Here is a 21684-nt window from a genome sequence, read left to right as displayed (position 1 = left end):
TGTTTTGGGCTATAAGGACCTTTAAAATAACTGAAATCATGTGGCAAAGTGATATAGACATGTAATACGATCAAGTGCTGTCTGGAACTACGTTCGCCATGCATTTTCTTGAAAATAATGCACACCATATAATGTTTGTCAGCTAATCAGATTCAAGCATTCAACAGCCCCATAGTATAAAATTGCAATATACTGAGAAAATATGGATTTTCTATAACTCGATCATCATTTACCCACCCTCGTGTTAGACTTTAAAGTGGTCATGGTATGAGAAATCAAATTCGCCTTGATCTTTGTACCATTATAATATCCTGCAAGTTTCATAGTCTAAAACCTCCTCCTTATTATAAACAAAGCATTTATTTAATCAAGCTGCAAAAAAGGCTCGTTTGAATCAGAGGTGCAAGGTGATGTCACTCGGGCACAAATAGTTGTATATACACTGCCTCCAGAGCAAGGCATTGATGAATAGTCAAATTCTTACCACAGGCCCCGCCCACTGGCATTCAGTAGCTTAACAGCTAATCACCTAAATACACTGAATGTGAGTATGACGTCACATCAAAAGCAATTAGAAATTACAATCATCACTTTGTCTACACTGGATACAAACAGATGTGCATTCAATTTTTTGACAGTCTACGCGCTTGTGTCTGTCGTCAGTAGGACAAACGTTCGCTTCGACAGCGTTTGGTTTAAACAGCTCGTTCACATCTCTGTACAGATATCAGAAGGATCCCAGCATAAAAAAAACAAGTGTATAGTTTATTTTTAATGCCATCCCGGATCGTGTCTGAGGATCGTGTGTTCACACTTGTAGTTTGGTTTCTTTGGTTCATTTGGTCTGGACCAAAAAGAAAAATGATACATTTGGTCCTGGTCCACACTGGCATTTTTGACAGCGAACCAAACCTAGAAGGATCCCAGCATAAAAAACAAGTGTATAGTTTATTTTTAATGCCATCCCGGATTGTGTCTGAGGATTGATCAGAGTATTTTGTTTTGCAAACAAGACACAGCGGATGGCAGCATTCACACTTACTCAAATGAACTGCACTAACAGAGCACCAGAGTTCGTTTGAAAGTGGAGCGAGACCTCTAAAAAGATGGCACTCAGTCTGCTTTCAAACAAACTCTGATGATCTTGTTTGGTGTGCACAAGTGTTCGGATGGCAAAGTTCACCCTTACTTAAATGAATGGCACTAACAGAGCAATCGCACCATTTTGGGGTGTGTTCACAACTGTAGTTTGTTTCATTTGGTCTGGACCAAAAAGGAAAATCCTCGTCCACTTAGCGTTTACACTGGCATTTTTGACAGTGAACCTAAAGGCATAGTGATAGGTTCACAACCTGATTGGTCAGGTTTTAAGGTGTGTTCACATTTATAGTTCAGTTCATTTGGTTAATTTGCTCTGGACCAAAAAGAAAAATTATACATTTGGTCCTTGTCTGCTTAGCGTTTAAACTGGCATTTTTGAAAGACTGTTCCCTTCATGAAAGTCACATTTTTGTCATTACTTCCTGTTTTGGTTTGTTTAGAAGTATTTGGTCTTTGTTGCATTCATATTTAATTCAAACTGCACCAGAATTAGCTTGGAAGCAGACCGAGACCCATCTTTTTAGCAGTCTCGGTCTGCTTGTTTTGCGTGCACCAGGGTTCGGATAGCAGCGTTCACACTAGACAGAGGGTTAAAATGAGGGTTGAAAATAATTTTTCCACATATGTATTAGTTTTTTGAGCAATAAACTTTATTATAAGTAAATCTCATGGAACATATTAAAATAATTGAAAAATCCATGTCTAGACTCCTTTAAGATTTTTTCTTCTATGGAAAATAAAAGAAGATATTTCAAAGCACGTTGGAAACCAAACAACATTGGAGTCCATTTGTCTTTTATGACATACCTTTCAAATTTAATTTTCCATGCTGTAGGGGAGAGTGGGGATGGTTGCAACACTTTTTGCATTTCCTTTAGTTTCTCAGAGACTGTTTGTATTAAAAAGCTGAAATTTTAATACAATAAAGCCACATCTGTCAGCTGCTCACCCATATTGCTGCAACATGTGTACATATTATAATATATGTACAATTTATACATAAATCATTCTTAAATATAATTTTGTAATTTCTTTATTTTATTTGTGCACAGCCACAGTCTTTAAAAAGGTAAATTGGCTGTAAAAAAAAAAACTTTAATCAAGTAATTTTTTTTTTACCTATTCACTTAAAAAAAGGAGAGATACCTAACTATTAAAGGGGTTCATTAGTATTATCATTATAAAATTACAATTTTGTAATGTTATGGCAAGCTTTTAAATCAATATTGTGGTAAGGGCCAGCATGTTGGGATGGTTGCAACAGTGTGTTGCAATTGTCCCTACAGTGATAGCCATGATAAAATTGGTGTATTAGCTTGACAACATATCATTGGCATACGCTATGCCTATTAGAAGCTAACGCATTAAAATGTTATGTTTTTACAATATGTCACACAAACAACTTAGACACCATGACCAAAAATCTCATCTAAAAAATTATTATTATTATTATTTATTTATTTATTTATTTTTACCAAGAAAATGTTTTTGGGTAGAAGGAATGATCACATGTGGCTGATTTCTTCCAGGAAGTATGAGGGGCCAATAAAGCATGTGCAGTATGAATATTATCACTGTATCTTATTCCTGCTTGAAGAAATTAGCAATGTTGCAACTGCCCCTTGTTTCAAGAGAAAAAAAGGCACAGCATCCATTTAGTGTATGAAAGTCTGGGTGGAAGGTAATTGTGTACGGTTCATTCTTCAGTAAGCTAGAGGTAATTTTAATAATCATATCTTGAAGGGAACGCTAATTAACAAGTTAAGCTTCAACCTGCAACTGACAGGACAAGCTAACATAAACTATTTTTTAACTGAACGCTACTTCCTTTCCCGCATCTTTCTCTCACACACACTCTCTCTCTCTGTCGCGTGCGCTCACACACGTACATTATCACCTTGTTGCCAAAGTCATATAACAACAAACTTTTGCTACTCTGTGAATTTGTCCCGGAAGACGGCAAAATTTTGACTTATTCAATGAACAAGACAAGCTGGTTAATATTAAGTCGGTTACCCTCAAGCTCACACAAGTGCTGTTCAGAACGTCCAAAAGTGTCTAAATACACGATATCTGTTCAACTCCTTTGGGCATTTCTATATTTTCCCAGACATTTATTTAACTTAAACTTAAATTTTGTAAAAAAAAAAAAAAAAAAAAAGAAAAAGAAAAGAAAAAAGTGCTTGTGCTCTCTTTCTTAAAAATAAATGCCACTTGGTTTGATATTTTGTGTTTAATGTAATGATATTTACATGTCCAAATATATTTTTGTGGTCATCATCCATAACTTTCACACTTATCACAGCATTTTCACAGCGTGAGTATTGTCTTGAGTGGTGGAGAAAGACTAAAGTGTCATTGCCCCTTAAAGAGATCATATATGTTCTGGGAGTTGTAGTAACCCGTTAACGTATAATATCTCACGCAACGTCCTTGTACGATCTTCACGAATATCTTTTTATTCGCGATAAACTGGTTTGATTAAAGTTTACAAATAATACACCACGAGTTCTGAAATCAATCAATGTTGTAATATTACTTAAGTTTCACAATAGTGAAAAACTACGTTTCCCATAATGCTCTGCATGACGTATAACAGTGTTGACATTGCGTACGTGTGAATCAGATGCCTGTATATGGAGTAGTCATGGCCAGAGATGATTTGATCCTTACGGTATTCCTAAGGCTGCGCTTAAGCGTTTACACATGGTGTCGATTTTGATGGTCTAAATAAGAAGGTAATCTCTGAAACGGGACCTGCACTTCAGGTCGCAGAAGGAGCAAGGCGCGTAAAAAATTGGCGCGTTAAGTTGAATGTCAAGTTGACGCTGGACACTTGCGTTATGATGCCACGAGACAACATGACTTCCACTGTCCAGAAAATCGCCAAACAGGCCCTTACGACATTCCGACACCCCTCGGTTGTCGGGGAACACAATAAAGTGTTTTTGGAGAATCTGAGCAAGCTGAAAAGCCTTATGGCGGAGGTCAGAACGGCAGATTTGAAGATTGTACCCCGGACCATCGAGAGCGCCCCAATGTCGTCCCAGCGCATCGCGCCTCCCGTCACATACATGCACATCTACGAGACCGACACGTTCAGCATGGGGGTGTTTTTATTAAAAACGGGCGCTTCGATACCCCTGCATGATCATCCGGGAATGTACGGCATGCTGAAGGTGATTTACGGCAAGGTACGAATCAGCTGTTTCGACAGGTTGGATAAACCTAGAGAAGGTGCCAGCGGCGTGCAGTTCAACCCTCCGCTGATGCCCTTCCAGAGGAGCTCGCTTCGGCCTGCAGTGCTGAGGTCGGTGGGGGAATACACGGAGGAGAACGGCCCTTGTGTGCTGTCACCCCAAAAGGACAATATCCACCAGATAGACGCTATTGACGGACCCACCGCTTTCCTTGACATCTTATCACCGCCGTATGATCCGGATGAAGGGAGAGACTGTCATTATTATAAAGTTTTGCATGCCCATTCAGAGACTGCAGATAGAAAGAGCGAAGCTCAGGAACAGGGCGACCTGTGGCTTATGGAAATACCACAGCCTAGTGAATTCTGGTGTGGTGGTGAACCTTACCCAGGGCCTAATGTGTCCCTCTGAAGGATCTGACTATAAACTGGCGGCCTTGTTCTTTTCCTTACTTGTCAGACTGGCTACCTTATCAAAACTACAGTGGTTTATTTGAAATGCACAGGCACTTATCACAGCTGCTGTCTTTTACTTTTAATTGTCGTTTGGCTATTATTTTCTACATGCGTCCATACATTTCCAGTGTTTGCATGCAGACTGCATTTTGATTTTGTGTACAGGTATAACAAAAGAACTAGTCTGTGTTCTTTCTCTGTTGCCTGGATTCACTTTGTATAGCATGTGATAAATATTTAAATATTTGCAGCAGATGTGAGATTTGGTTTAACAAAGGCTTTACAGAGTCTATCAGAGCGGGAATCTGCTCATCTGGTTTCCATTGATATATTGTGTTAATAATGCATTAAGCGATCTCAGAACACTGAAATGTTTAGCTACAGGCTTGACAACACTCACTTGACAAATTGGCCTGTGTAACACTGGATACTTATTTGAACACTCCTGGTAATTATAACAACAAGCACTTAGCCAGGATGACACGTTAACTAATGGAAATTAATAAGATATTTGAAATACTATGAAGAATGTGACGTGAATTTTAGGAATTAAAGTTCTGTTTTTCCTTAGACTTCAGCTAATAAAAAATGCAGTAGAAACTAGTCTTGCTGATTTTCTAGATACATTTTAGATTCTTTACAGCCAACATCTCTTATGCTTACCAAGGTGTCTTTTATAAAAAAAAAACAGTACTTATTACAGTTTTATAATACTACAGTATTAAAACAATAATAATAATAATTGTTTTCTGTTTTAACATGGCAAAGCTGACTTTAACTCATTCTTCAGTGTTGCATGATCCATGAAGTAGCAGGGGTATATTTGTAGCAATAGCCAAAAATTAGCGATTTTTCTTTTAAGCCAAACATTTTTAGGATATTAAGTAATGATCATGATCAATTTTGTAAATTGCCTACTATAAAATATCAAAACTTAATTTTTGATTAGTAATATGCATTGCTAAGAACTTGGACAACTTTAAAGGCGATTTTCTTAGTATTTTGATTTTTTTGCACCCTCAGATTCCAGATTTTCAAATAGTTGTGTCTTGGCCAAATATGATCCTATCCTAACAAATGGAAAGTGTATTTATTCAGCTTTCAGATGATCTAAATCTCAATTTCAGAAAATTCACCCATATGAGTAATTTTGTGATCCAGGGTCATATATGCTGCGTTGGTGCTCAATACATGTCAATTATCAATGTTGAAAAAGTTGCACTGCTTATTATGTAATAATAATCTTTAAAATCGAAATCTTTTCTGAGATTACGAATGTCTTTACTGTCAAATCAAATCAAATTACCCTTTTAAAACGGCAGTGTAGGCTAGCCATGTTTTTTCCCACAACCTTATTAGCCGCAATCAGTAGTTTGTCAAATCGCGACCTCTGGTGTTATAACATTGTAACGCCATACACCATTTAGATTCTCAGAAAATACACCTTGTGTTTATCATTTTATTCAGACACACAACAGTAACAATGTCAATAAAAAGACTCATTGTAAACACTATATCTCAGAACAACATTTGGCATCACATGAAATCTGTGATAAGGACGTTGTCTAGTTACTACAACAAACCACATTCAACACTTAAATCATAAGCTGCCTTCGTTTGTGCGCACACAAAGTTCCAGGTTTAAATGGGGCAACGACTAACCAGCAGTCAAAACGTATTAAACTGTTCGTTCACATCGCTGTACCGTCGGCACTCGAGCTGTGAGAAGACGCAGACCCCTTTTTATCTTTCTGTCTCTGGTGGATTTTTGTGTGCCTCCTTCGCTCGTCGCTCCTCGCAAACTTTCTGCCGCAGAAGTCACAGGAGAAGGGCTTCTCGCCCGTGTGTGTGCGTATGTGAGTCGTGAGGTGGTCGCTCCGGCTGAAGCTGCGCATACAGATGCGGCACTGAAACGGCTTGTGGCCGGTGTGGATGCGAACGTGGCGTGTCAGCTCATCCGAGCGCGAAAACCTCCGGTCGCATCCCTCAGCCGGGCAGGGGTACGGCCGCTCATGGACCGGCGTCTTGCACGGTCGATTCGGGTACTTCCGCGGCCGCATGATTGGTCTGAGTGGGACGCTTTGCGGATTGGTGCAGTCCATAGGCGGCCTTGGCCCGTCCACGGGACACGCCAGTGTAAAATTTCTTATGGTGTTCAACGGAGTCAGAGGTGGCGGGACTCTGATAGACTCCAAAGAGCACGAAAATGGCTTAATGTCCTGAAATACAGCCATGTTGTCCCTTTGACTGTTGCTTGTCTGATAGAACCCGCCATAATCGGGAATTAAGGAAAAAAGCGTCCCGTCTATAGTTGACTTTGGGGTTGAATAAGAGGGAGTGGCGTATGTCATGGGGCACGTTGTGGTCGACAGGTAAGCCGAGGGGTCCTGGTAACCATCGGCACTACAGGTGTACGGGGGTGGCCCTGTGTACATATGCTCCATGTTGGCAAGTGTCTGACCTATTTTGGAGCAGTCTGGCTCTGTGGGACCTGAGGGAGAGCCCGAGGAGAATGATCCCGGGGAAGGTGGCCTCTCTTGCACTCCGGCGCTGACAAAGTTTATTATGCCGTCGTGATTCCAACTTCCCTGCGCGTCGATGGAAATTTTCCCTGTGTAGGCGACAGGCGCACTGTGTGGAGAAAACTTGCTCGGGTCTGTCAGTTCAAGGCCCCGTTTTTCCACGCCAAAGCTGTCGGTGCTCAAGCCACCTGTAGGAGGAAAAGCAAGACGTTTCTGTTGAACAATTGCGTGTGTTTCCAGCAAATGGCGTATTCGGCACGTGGATATTCAGTTTGTTTTCTAATGATAGTATGTAGGTGGCAAAATATATGCGGGTATCTTGATATTCTGGTTGGACCAAATGTATCGCAGTGAAATATTTTTAGTCTAATACTGAATGCCCTTCCTCTAAATGAACTGGAGAGGAGATATAAATAGCCTATTTAAAGGTTTAGAAAGAAATAGTTTTGCCCCGACAAAAGACAGACTGTCCAAAGTAACGTGGAAAAAAAATCTAAATACTGATTTAGACCATAAATTCAAATTAATGAATTGTTAAAGTGTAGCATAGGCAACGAGATAAAACCAGTTTAGGCTCTCTTGCCTTGCATATCAAAATGTTGCTCATTGTTTACCCAACAGTATTCCAAAGGAAGATTGGAGCACCATAGCTTTGAAATAGTTGTTTAAAACCAACTCACAATCAAGCAAACAAGTACAGTGCGCACAGGCATTATTTTCTTTTTTAACTCAAAAACGCATGGTTCCACATCCTCAATGAATATTACTTTTATTATTAAGCATCCTAATATTTTCTTACCTCCCGACGCGTCACTGAACTGGTCAGAGCAAACCCCCACATCCACATGAGAGAAGCCTGTCGGCACTGATGTGGGAATCTCATCCAGAGAGTATCCGTGTGATGGAAGACAGCGCATTAAATCATTGAGCGACGCGTTAATTTTATCCCTGGTACTAGCTGTCGCTGTCATTTTGATCCTCGGTGTTGATTTTAAAAAGAAGCTGAATTTTATTAAGTTGTTCTCAGAGCTTTTATGATCTGGTTGATGTGTTGTAAATATGTTCACTAGAGAGCTGTCATCATAAACGCCCGCATCGGTCTGTTAGAGCTCATCAGCTCCCTTCATATGTGCCGCCGCAATAAGTGAAACTTTATGTCGGAGTATGCATTTAAGAAGCTCCTGTCAATGCCCCATGACGTCACTGACCATACAAGGACAGAAAAAACGGGTTGGGCTTTTTTTTTTGCTTTTGGCCATGTGACGACACGGGATCTCTGTTTAGACAAATCTCTGACTCAAACATAACTTTAATTTGTTGTTAATGATGTGTTGTGCATATATTGATATTATATCGAATTCGATTTGCGCTCTGTGAAGCATTTAGATGCTTTTTCATTAATATTGACTTTTGGTGTTATGTTATTATCAGGAATTCCGGTTAGGTTGCACCCCATAAATGGATATTATCCGGTAATCTCAAACACGCCCTTTTTGACTTATATGGGACGCATCCGGGAAACTCGACACGGAAAATAACGAGCCACGCCGAGTTCACGTCCCACAGCGGAACCTTAATAAAACTAAATTCAGGAAAGTGATATTTTAATATGTTGGAAAGTTATTCTAGCTTCTAGACAGTTTAGGAAACATATTTATTAATATAGGCTACAGAATTTTTTTTCCTCGGTAACAAGATCATTGCGTTTAAACATCTTGATTACTGAAAACAGACATTAGTTATGCCTCGTAGTTCATTAATTGGACATTATCCATTCATTTTACGGACATTTCTGTTAACTGAAACACAAACGCATTGAAGTGTAAATTCAAAATACAGGTAAAACACCTGTAAAAACAATATACAGACAGACAGAATATTTAACTATATTTTGCATAGCATGTTGACGCATTTCAATGCATTTATATCTCAGAGTAGTTTTAGAAGCTGTTTAACAAAACATGTCACCTAATTACAGGCACTATTAGTTTTCATTTAGTTCATTTAATTTGCTTTTGAAATATTTCTATACATATGTGACCCTGGACCACAAAACAAGTCATAAGGGTCAATTATTTGAAAATGAGATTTCTGAAAGTGTAAGCTTTGAAAAAATAAGCTTTCCATTGATGTATGGTTTGAAAATCTGCAATCTGAAGAATCAAAAGTCAAAATAGTGAGAAAATCGCTTTTAAAGTCTAAATGAAGTTCTTAGCAATGCATATTACAAATCAAAAATAAAGTTTTGATATATTTCTGATAGGAATTTACCAAATATCTTCATGGAACATGATCTTTACTTAATATCCTAATGATTTTTGGTAATTTTGTTGATACATTTTTGGCTATTTCTACAAATATACCTACTTAAGACTGGTTTTGTGGTCCAGAGTCACATATCATAAATTTAGCGTACAATACAGTATATTTAAAATCTAGCCGACTGTTGAAAGGTCTTATACTCGTATGTTCTGCCTCAATATGACTGACACATGTGAGGCCGTCCTCGGCTCTTCATCATCTCTCTCGTCACTTTTTGTTTTTCTGCCACCATGTTCTATTTTCATCTGTGGCAGCATGAGCAACAGAGCGTTTGCTGTATGTGCGACTGAGGCCTAATTCATAGCCACCCACACTATGGAACAGCCCCTTCTCCATGGAGTCCTAGCAAAAGTGGAGCCTCTCTGAATAGATCTGCATCTGCCCTCCTCTTACTTCTGTACAGACACCCCCAGCCTGCCTGCCTGCCTTCTCTCTGTTCCCATTCACACTCGCCCACATGCGCAGGCACTGCATGCTGACTGAGCTTCTGTGCATGCCAGTATTACACACTACAGTTAGTGCAAAACCAGCTCCTGAGATCTTATTTAATGGATCATAGATTTCATAAGAAAACATTAAGCCATAAATGTTTTAGCTACTGATGTATGGCAAAACTGTGCTTCCAAACATGAAATCCTAACATATGATTCATTTATAGGTTTTTGCCTGTCTATTTATTTATTTCAACATTAGAAACATTTTGTGTCAAAAGGTCTGCTTGTTTTCTCAAGAAATGTTGTACCAAAAAGTTTTCATTTATTTATTTATGTTTGTTTGCCAAAAAGGTAGATTTCTTTCTTTCTTTCTTTCTTTCTTTCTTTCTTTCTTTCTTTCTTTCTTTCTTTTTGTTTGTTTAATTTTTACCTTAGTAATGTTTTGTGGAAGTTTCTATGTATTTATTTAATATTTAACTTTAGAGCCTTTGTGCCAAAACGTTTATTTATTTATTTATTTATGTATTTATTTTCTCAGAAACTTTTTGTGCCAAAAAGTTCTATTTATTTGTTTGTTTAATTTCTAATTAACTTTTGTGCCAAAATGTTTGTTTGTTTATAATCTCAGGAACCTTTTATTTATTTATTTAATTATATTTGATCAATTTTATTCTTAGGAATGTTTTGTGGCAGTTTTGTGTGTGTCTTTATTTATATATTAAAACTGTTTATTTATTTGCTTAATATTTAACTTTTGTGCTAAAAGGTTTGTTTGTTTGTTCATAATCTCAGGAACTTTTTTGTCAGAAAAGTTGTATTTATTTATTTAATATTTAACTTTAGAAACTTTTGTGCCAAAATGTTTATTTATTTATTTATTTATTTATGTATTACCTCAGGAACTTTTTGTGGCAAAAAGTTTGATTTGTTTCACCTTTGTGCCATAACTTTTCTATTTTATTATCTCAGGAACTTTTAGTTAATTAATTAATTTATGTTTGTTTAATTTTTAATCCTAGGATTTTTTTGTTGCAGTGTGTGTGTGTGTGTGTGTGTGTGTGTGTGTGTGTGTGTGTGTGTGTGTGTGTGTGTGTGTGTGTGTGTGTGTGTGTGTTTATTTATTTATTTTAACCTTTGTGCCAAAAAGGTTTGACCTACTTATTCATTCATTTATTTTTAACCTTGGAAACTTTTTGTGCCAAAAACGTTTAACTTGTTTACTTACTTTTTTTTTTTTACCTCCTCACTTACTTTTTAACCTTAGAAACTGTGCCAAAAAATAATTGTATGTATGTGTATTTTGTAAATTTATTAAAATTAATGTCATATATATAAATTATACATTTCAGAAAAATTTTTTGTTAAAAGTTTCAGTTCATTAAATTATAAACTCATGTTTTGTGCCAAAAGGTTCATTATTTATTTAATTATTTATTTGCTTACTTGCCTAGAATGAGTGAGTAAATAAATAAATGTTAGAGAATTAGTTTGTGCCAAAAAAGATTCATTATTATTTTTGGGAGTTGAAAGAACCCTAATTTTGCAGAGTTGTATCCATTGTCTTACTACAAAAGCTGATCAAACTGTTGCCGAGGACCGTTGTTTCTAATGACGTCAAATAATGAGAATTAAGGTGCTCGGTATTAAACGCACACTTCCCTTCCTGTCATCTCAGATAGAGCTCTGATAAGGTGGCTGATCTAGAGTGTCATCGCCACATCAGCTCTGCTACATCCTCCAGCAGTCAGCCTGAGCGATTCAAACAGCAGCCGTTCAGCTGTCATTCAGAGAATCAGATGTTTGCTGTCTGCAAGAACCTGCTCCAAATCTGCTGTCTTCTAGTTCACCATTTAATCGGGATATCATTGTGTTGGACAGCTCAGTCTGTTATTATGATTTGTGAGTTCAGGTGTCTTGTTAAATGAACAGCAGTTTTCTCACAAAAGCCAAACATCTATTCATTCTCAAAATGGTTGGGGGCAGCGCAAATGTTTGCTTCCTTTGTCTTACGCCTACAGACACAAAAATTTCTTGCCATTGTGTCAGTGCTGCTATTCACCAGAAAAAAAAGTTAATTGCAGCTGTGGAAGACACAATACTTATATAACTCACAAGACAGCCAGCTATAACAGAAATTGTATCAAAAATGATATTAAAAATAGTATAAATACTGATAATTTTGGTAATGCTAATAAAAATGAATAAATTATTTAAAAAACAATTATTGCCATTGCAGCATCAACCTAGAAAATTGATCATTATATTAAATCATATTGTTAAATAAAGTGAATTCTTCATAGCAGATGGTAGATTATTTCGGCAGGTTGATTGGTACCCCCCATCCCAACAGCCCCCTCTCTTTGTGCCCCTCTTATGCCCTCTGTGCCTTGCACGCCCACGCAGCGCCATGTTGGGATGGGTTCACAGCCCATTTTGTTTGCGTTGGCTTTGGTGTTGCGTGGGGGTTTGCTGACCCCTGCACACGACGATTAATCAAACGTCACTCTGTGATTTCTCCAAAACTCATTATTCCTTTTTTATAACACAACACGCCTCTGTTCAATGCAGTTTTTGATAAATCCTCCCTTTAGGCCTGTACACACTTACATACTTCCATCTGGATCTTTTTACTTATTCAATCTAGTCAAAGAAATTAATTTCAAGTTACATCATCAGTTGTTTTATTTACAAAGAAACAACTTATTTTTATAAATTTGAAAACGACTATTTAAAAGTTTGGAGTCAGATTTGACTGAAAACAGTAATATTGTGAAACATTAGTTCTGTCTAAAGTAACTGTTTTCAGTTTTAATATATTTCAAAGTGTAATTATTTCTGTGATGGCAAAAACTGAATTTTTAGCATCCAGTCTTCAGTGTCACATGATCCTTCAGAAATCATTTTATATTCTGATTTAATGCTCAAGAAACATTATTATCAATGTTGAAAACAGTTGTGCTGCTTAATATATTTGATTAAAACATGATTCTTCTAATGAGCAGAAAGTTGAAATCATTTGTAATATTATAAATGTCTACTGTAACCTTTTGATTGTTCTAGCTGAATAAAATTAGTCATTTATTCATTTTTTTTTAACTTATATCTTCTAGAAAAAATGAGAAAATCAATAGTTTCTAATTCTCACTGTTTTCACACAGTTTAACATTGCACTATTCAATAGTGAGTTTAGCACTTACCATTCTCAACGGCTGCCTTCTGCTGAACGTGTATTTGGTTTTCATGACCAGCGTAGAGCTTTTCTCTTGTCCCGGATCTTCACGGCTTTCTTCTACTGTTCGCCCAAACACAGACACCCTGATAACATATAGTCCTCTACATCTCTAAGAGGAGGTTCATATATGCTTTTCTATTCATTCGGAAACCAACCAAAAAACTGGACAATGCAGTTGTTCCCACCTCCAAACACCCTCACAATTGGAGCTGCTATGGTAATGAGTAAGATTTAGGGAGGCCAGCAGATTGGGCCGGAGAGCATCTCTTTGAGTCGGGAGGGGGGTGCCGTAGGTGTGAGGGTTTGCTTTAAGCGTGACACTCTTAAGGCGTGGCGTCCCAAACAGCTGACCCACATTGATGGGGGTCCAATGCAACAGCAAACCAGCTAGGAGAGTTTTTGGTTCCCAGAACGTTCTGCATTTGATTAGCAGGAATGGTTGGCTTTATGGAAAGGTTTTTTTTAGGTTTGTAGAACGTTAGAGAAGCATTTAATGTTTGCTTGGAAAACCCAGATAACTACAACATTGTCTTACGTTTTAGTTCTGATCACTTTTTGATACTTTTGATGTAAATACCTGACTGGAGAGTTATATAGAACTCTGTGTGTCTCTTTCCCATCTATTAGACATGACTAAAAGCACAATATGTAAGATTTTTTGTTGTAAAATATCCAAAAACCACAAGTAAATTTTTCAATTTAAATTCTTTTTGTACGTTTTACAGTTTTGCGCATTATAATCAATCACACACTAGTCTGTTGAGTTTATGAACGCAATGGCCAATCAGAGGTGTCCTGATGAGTCATCATCATCATCAACACCAAATGAGTTTTGTTGATCACTGTATGCAATCGCCAACTGAACTATGCACCCTCGCGAATTCTCAACACAAAGTGCAGATGTATGTATGACGTAAGTAAGAGATTCTTTCATCAAACCGTGTATAGACTGCTTTACTGATTGTAAGGGGAGTTTTTTTTTTTTTAGAGAGAGAGTGCTTAGACTTAAAGGGGTCATCGAATGCCCAACACTCTTTTTACCTTGTCAAAATCAGCACTTTTTAGAGCGAGCTATTCTGTTGCATGTTCCTTTAACTGATAATGAGCTCTGCTCGCCCCGCCCCTCTCTGCCATAGGATGACGAGCCGCAATGTTTACTTTAGCCGCATTGAGCCACTTTTCAGCTGCGAAACTTGCTAAATAGCACATGATTAAGAAAGGTAATTTGCAAAGATGCATAAAAAAACCCTTATACTCACTTCTGCTGTGGGTGAAGCTGCATCACAAATGATTAGCACGAACATAGACGCATATGTAGATTGGGATTGGTGCTTTGCTTTCAAAAACTAAAGTACTGTTAATTCAGCGTTCAGACTGGGGAGAATTAAAGTCTTTGTAAAGGCAATTCAGAGAATTGGTTCTAAACACAAGAAATGTATTGCTGAAAACACGCTACAAAGATTGTTAACTATGTTTCATTAGTTATACTGTGGAATAGTTTTTCACCATTTTTGTCTTCAGGATTTTTGGGGCGGAGCTAAAATCACGTTTCGATGATGCAATGAAGCCACTGAGCATGGCCCCTCCCCTAACACTATAATAACTAGAGCGCATTAGCATCAGTGGTTCACCAGCTTAATTACAAGTTACTGTCCATCATTGTTATTAGTTACTACATCCGACAGTTTGTTAGCTAGCTATGCCTTTGTTATGTAAATGCATATTACCTGGTTGTCATAATATACAAAATAGCTTTGTCTCCTTTAGTGGTATCGACCAATTTGGACATCACAGTTATGTCACTTGCAGCTGTGCGTGCATTGTGGTGGCAGAAAAACAATAATAATAATAATTGTGAAATGGGTAAAATCCATGGAATAAGAGATTAAATGTGTTGTTGTGCCTTTGGATGTCAGAATCAGAATGTAAATCATTTTTAGAACACTGTCATCAAAGACGCCATTTGAAGCTAAACACAGACGTTTAAACGGACAGACTAATGGTGAAGCCTGCTATGATTACTCTACTTGAAAACATGAATTTGAATTTGATATTTGAAATATTATTTAAACCTATAGTCGTGGCCAAAAGTTTTGAGAATGACACAAATATTAGTTTTCACAAAGTTTGCTGCAAAACTGCTTTTAGATCTTTGTTTCAGTTGTTTCTGTGATGTACTGAAATATAATTACAAGCACTTCATACGTTTCAAAGGCTTTTATCGACAATTACATGACATTTATGCAAAGAGTCAGTATTCGCAGTGTTGGCCCTTCTTTTTCAGGACCTCTGCAATTCGACTGGGCATGCTCTCAATCAACTTCTGGGCCAAATCCTGACTTATAGCAACCCATTCTTTCATAATCACTTCTTGGAGTTTGTCAGAATTAGTGGGTTTTTGTTTGTCCTCCCGCCTCTTGAGGATTGACCACAAGTTCTCAATGGGATTAAGATCTGGGGAGTTTCCAGGCCATGGACCCAAAATTTCAACGTTTTGGTCCCCGAGCCACTTAGTTATCACTTTTGCCTTATGGCACGGTGCTCCATCGTGCTGGAAAATGCATTGTTCTTCACCAAACTGTTGTTGGATTGTTGGAAGAAGTTGCTGTTGGAGGGTGTTTTGGTACCATTCTTTATTCATGGCTGTGTTTTTGGGCAAAATTGTGAGTGAGCCCACTCCCTTGGATGAGAAGCAACCCCACACATGAATGGTCTCAGGATGCTTTACTGTTGGCATGACACAGGACTGATGGTAGCGCTCACCTTTTCTTCTCCGGACAAGCCTTTTTCCAGATGCCCCAAACAATCGGAAAGAGGCTTCATCGGAGAATATGACTTTGCCCCAGTCCTCAGTAGTCCATTCGCCATACTTTTTGCAGAAGATCAATCTGTCCCTGATGTTTTTTTTGGAGAGAAGTGGCTTCTTTGCTGCTCTTCTTGACACCAGGCCATCTTCCAAAAGTCTTGGCCTCACTGTGCGTGCAGATGCGCTCACACCTGCCTGCTACCATTCCTGAGCAAGCTCTGCACTGGTGGCACTCCGATCCCGCAGCTGAATCCTCTTTAGGAGACGATCCTGGCACTTGCTGGACTTTCTTGGACGCCCTGAAGCCTTCTCAACAAGAATTGAACCTCTTTCCTTGAAGTTCTTGATTATCCTATAAATTGTTGATTTAGGTGCAATCTTACTAGCCACAATATCCTTGCCTGTGAAGCCATTTTCATGCAACGCAATGATGGCTGCACGCATTTCTTTGCAGGTCACCATGGTTAACAATGGAAGAACAATGATTTCAAGCATCACCCTCCTTTTAACATGTCAAGTCTGCCATTCTAACCCAATCAGCCTGACACAATGATCTTCAGCCTTGTGCTCGTCAACATTCTCACCTGAGTTAACAAGACGATTACTGAAATGATCTCAGCAGGTCCTTTAATGACAGCAATGAAATGCAGTGAAAAGTTTTTTTCAGGATTAAGTTAATTTTCATGGCAAAGAAGGACTATGCAATTCATCTGATCACTCTTCAAAACATTCTGGAGTATATGCAAATTGCTATTATAAAAACTTAAGCAGCAGTTTTTCCAATTTCCAATATTTATGTAATTCTCAAAACTTTTGGCCACGACTGTATAACATTTTACCTTTACCTATTTTATCTCACAATTCTGACTTTTGTTCTCACAAAAGCAAGTTTATATCTCATATTTCAGACTCAATTTAACTCGACAATAGTGAGTTTGTCAATTCTGAGGTGAAAAAGCCAGAAGTGTGGGATATAAACTCATGATTTTGAGCCAAGGAGAAAAGAGGGTATGAGTTGATTTTTCTTATCAAAATTGTGAGAATAAAGTCAGAATTTTGAAGTATAATCTCAACTTTACCTTTTTTATTCTTTTATTCCATGGCTTCCACAGACTGCTACTTGAAAACTGTAATTTTCTGCCACCTGAGAGGCTCCGCCCAAGAAAAACGTCATCACTGGTTGAGAGAGATAGTAGGTGTGTTCGACTTAAAGGTCCACTGAAGTGCCTTGAAACACGCAGCGTTATTCTATGTGGTGACATACTTTTAACTGAAACAAAAACATATCGCCCAGCCCCGCCCACTTATTTTGAATAGCCAATAGCGTTCCATTTATATCTGCTCGGGCCAGAGCCGTTGAGCTCGGTAAAGCCGCATTTGTAAGCTATTGACAGCCACAGACTAATAAATTACCCCACAGATTCAATATAAAACTTTTGCTAAAACAAAATAGTGATCATAATCATGCTGAGGCTGTGTAGTTTAATAAATGCAGATCGCACATATGAGCGCATATGATCTGCTCCGTATTATTGCGTCTCTGTGTAGGAGTTGGGACACTACGGACTCTAGAGAGCATTTGATTGGACAGAACGTTTGATGAGAAACTGAAGTGCACAGTGATATCATCAAAATCATTGATTCATATTGGCGGAAGTGACGAGACTGTAAGTTTTGAATGTCCATATCTTGTAAAAGCGAATTTTGTCATTGTTTTGAAGCACACTAGCTTATAGATAATCTTAAGGCAAATATATTCATACTAAAAGCCAAAAAACTTTAATTTTGATTTCAGGGGGACTTTAAGGCAGTGCTGCGCAGATCAATCAAATTCTGACTTGAAGCATTGCATGCCGGTTAGAAATTTTGTCCGACTTGAGACGGTGTCATGAGAAAACCAGTCCCACCCGGAATCGGGTCTCCATTAGGACCCAGAGTGGTCTTATTGGTTCAATTGACTTCTAATGGGTATTATTTTAGCGCCTGGTTATAATTCCTTTATATTTTATATAGTAAAAAATGCGTTATCATGAATAGAATATACATTTAACATAAATACGGATATATTACAAAGGCAGATTTCCCGCGAGTGGTTTTAGCGCCGACCGTTTGCTAGCTAGCTATGCCTTATTCATGTAAATCCATATTACCTAGTTGCGATAATAAACAAAACAACTCCATCTTCTTCAGCGATATTTGACGGTTGAGAGAGACTGCAGCTTTCCCGCGAGTGGGCGTGGTTTCAGCGTCGACAGCGGACACGCCCCCGGCATGCACAGAATTCACCGTATAAGAGTGGGCGTGGCCATTTGCACATTTAATGTGTCTGGCTTCCTGTGTCATCCACTTCCAGCTGTTTTTAGCTGTACAAAACAGCTTGTTTTGCTGCTTGATATTGCAAACTGGTGTGTCTTACCAAATTATTTTACGAACACAATGGTTAACAGCACAAATTGCACTTTGTTAATCCTCTTGTTATTTCCCTACGGAGGCTTACGAACTAGAAGTCTAACACATTACCAGAAAACAGCTTGCTTATGCAAAATAAGGTGGATACTGCTTTTTTTAAATACCTTATTTTATTTACTTGCTGGGTTTTTTATCATTCAGATTTGGCTGGGTGGATAATAACACATTTTTCTGTGGTGTGACAAACTCAGAACACATTTAATATTGCTTTACACAGACTTGATCATTGAAAAAAGCTTTAATTTATCCTCATTCAAAACTTGTTAGTCTTATCTTTTTACTTGATTTACTTACCGGTACCTGCATTTTTATTAGAACTTCTTTCTCAATTATCAAGCTATTTTATAGTGCTATTTGTTTAGGCATAACATTGCCAGGACTGAATGTTACACAAATGGTTTCACTGCAGGCTGGTCATTAAGATTTTGGCCTGTGTTTCAGAATTGCCATCCAGCAGAATCACAAAGAATCGCTTACATGCCTAGAGCTTGAGATGATACAGCAACCAAATTACTGTTTAATCTACTGCCAGAGAACAAGGGACAGTCTGTAATTAACAATTAGGAAATTAAGCAGTAGATATACTATTAGTTGTCTCTGATGTCACAAGTATGCCAGAATCATTAGTTGTTTATACATGGGTGGGCTATAGATTGTAATGTATTCAGTTAAGCTGGATAAAATATGGCAGAGTGGATGTTGCACAGATGGCCACTTATATAATAGACTTTGGTTTAAATTTATATCAGTAGGCTATATTTAAATGTTTAATAGTTTTGTTATAAAAACAGAAGTGTGACTAGATTATATAAGACTTTAGATTATGTTTTGAATTTAATAACTAAAATTAGTAAGATTAATATTAATGTTCATACACAAGCAATAATTTAAATGATTTAGTTTTTTTTATTATAGTATTCCTTAACTTCTTTAAATCTATTTAATTAGCCTTTTTTAAATATTGTATGTTTTTTTAGTATAATTTTATGTTTATCTTTTTTATTAGGTTTTCTGTCAAATATCTCTGTTTAGCTTTAATTGAATTTGTGTGTGTGGTGTTTAAATGCAATGTTGCAGTGATATTTGATGAATTGATAAAGAATTTTAACATATTCTAAGCAGATATAAGCATACAATAATAACCCAAGCCAAGTATTTCTGAATAAGAAGCTTCAGATTTTTTTTTCACAGGGATCAGTGAACCCCCATCACGCAAAATTCCCCATGCGTAGGAGGAAAGAGCAGGAAGATGGATGACCAAGCCCCTATAGTTTGATGGTATTGCCCATGTCATCACCAAGAAACAAAGACGGAAAGCAGCAGCACTGAGAGGATGGGGAGTGTGGATCATTAGATGGAAAACCAACACGGACCAGCTGAAATACCACTGTCGCTCTCATTGTCCATGACTTTGACTATACACCGTTCATCTGTGTGAAAGTGGTGTGTTTTTTTGAATATAACATAACATAAATGATGGAACTTGAGTTAATTTGATGTTGTTAATGTTATGTCTGATTTTAGATGTTCAGCCTTGTCCTGTTCAGCCAGCAGATATTGCTCAGGGCTCCTCAAATGATTCTTTGAACAGTCCAAGACAAAACATCCACCCCCAATGAGCACATGCTGGAGTACACATTCAATAAAATCAGCCAATCAGAACACAGCCACTAGATTACAAAATCAATTATACAAATATCAGATGAAAGAAGGTTAAAAAGAAAATACACACCATGGGGCAGTGCTGATTTGCTTATAGTTATTAAACGAGTACCCCTAATCTAAAAGTTATTTATTCTGTTTAATTGTAAAACAGTACATTATTTAAACTTTGTCGTGGTATGTTTGAAATTCAGTCTGACATAGAAATTTAAATATTTTTGTAATTTATGCAAAAAGAAAGCTGTTCCCTTGGTTAACGGTATAATTCACTCAAAAATGATACTTCTGTCATCATATACTCACCCCCCAACTTGTTCCAAACCAAAGATATTTTGAAAAATGTTGGTAACCAAACAGATGACGGTAGCCATTGATTTGCAAAAAGAAACATCTGAGCCGATGAAGACGCAGAGGATTAACGTTACTTTGTTTTTGAAAGGAAAGCGCCGATCCTGATCTACATATGCATCTATGTTCGTGCGAATCATTCGTGATGCAGCTTTACCCACAGCAGAAGTGGGTATAAGGGTTTTTATGCATCTTTGCAAATGGCCTTTCTTAATATTGTGCTAGTTAGCAAGTTTTGCAGCTAAACATGGCTAAAGTAAACATTACGGCTCGTCGTCTCATGGCAGAGAGGGGCGGGGCGAGCAGAGCTCATTAGCATTTAAAGGTACATGCAACAGAATAGCTTGCTCTAAAAAGGGCTGATTTTGTTTTTTAGTAGTGTTTTTTTTACACTACCACTGAGAAATTTTAACCAAAGTATGTTATGGACTTCTCATTAAGACCCAAAGAATCATATCAACTTGTGGAAAATGGGCATCCGATGACCCCTTTAAGAGTAGGTAAATGATGACTGAATTTACATTCTTTTATTTCTTCTTATTTACATTCTTTATATATACTATTTATCCACCTTTTTCTTCCCATAAGAGAGACGCAGCCATTTGTAAATGTTATGGGTCTGGCTTCCGGTCTCATCCGCGTTTAGCTATTTTTAGTTGTACAAAACAGCTCTTTTTACTTCTTAATTTTGCAGATTGGTGTGTCTTACCATATTTTTTTTATAGTATTATCTTAATTATGAGCACTCTGGATTGTAGTAACAGTTTTAACGTTTAAGGCAAGACACTGCAGGTGAATAGGGTAAAATAATTAATTAACAGTTATCACCTTACTTACCCAGTTGATTGATTACATTAATAATTGCAAACATTTTTTTTTTGTATGACAAGTTTTCTCAAATGTTAGGTTTAAATATGCAAATGAGGCATTATTTAATGAAATATGCGCAAATTTGCATACAAGTCTAGTACAAAAATCTAAACACTGGATGAAGTCAGTTTCAATATATATATATATATATATATATATATATATATATATATATATATATATATATATATATATATATATATATATATATATAACATATTAGAGTCAACAGTTATTACAGAGGAAATTTTGAGTATCTCATT

General features: G+C 37.4%; 2 protein-coding genes across 2 annotated transcripts; one reads left to right on the top strand and one right to left on the bottom strand.

Moving 5' to 3' along the window:
• Positions 1-3724: 3724 nt before the first annotated feature.
• Positions 3725-5352, top strand: adob (2-aminoethanethiol (cysteamine) dioxygenase b). The gene has a single exon (XM_073827308.1). The coding sequence runs from the start codon at positions 3945-3947 to the stop codon at positions 4710-4712; it is 768 nt and encodes a 255-aa protein (XP_073683409.1). The 5' UTR covers positions 3725-3944; the 3' UTR covers positions 4713-5352.
• An 885-nt stretch (positions 5353-6237) lies between these two features.
• On the bottom strand, positions 6238-8400 carry egr2a (early growth response 2a). Its single transcript, XM_073827376.1, has 2 exons — positions 8078-8400; positions 6238-7466 (listed from the first exon to the last, which is right to left on the bottom strand). Exons 1-2 carry the CDS (start codon positions 8247-8249, stop codon positions 6448-6450), a joined length of 1191 nt encoding a protein of 396 aa, XP_073683477.1. The 5' UTR covers positions 8250-8400; the 3' UTR covers positions 6238-6447.
• Between the last annotated feature and the right edge of the window lie 13284 nt (positions 8401-21684).

Source organism: Garra rufa, chromosome 21, assembly GCF_049309525.1.
Source record: "Garra rufa chromosome 21, GarRuf1.0, whole genome shotgun sequence".
Taxonomy (NCBI): domain Eukaryota; kingdom Metazoa; phylum Chordata; class Actinopteri; order Cypriniformes; family Cyprinidae; genus Garra; species Garra rufa.
The sequence above is the reverse complement of the archived record's forward strand: the minus strand, read 5'-3'. Positions and strand labels throughout refer to the sequence as shown.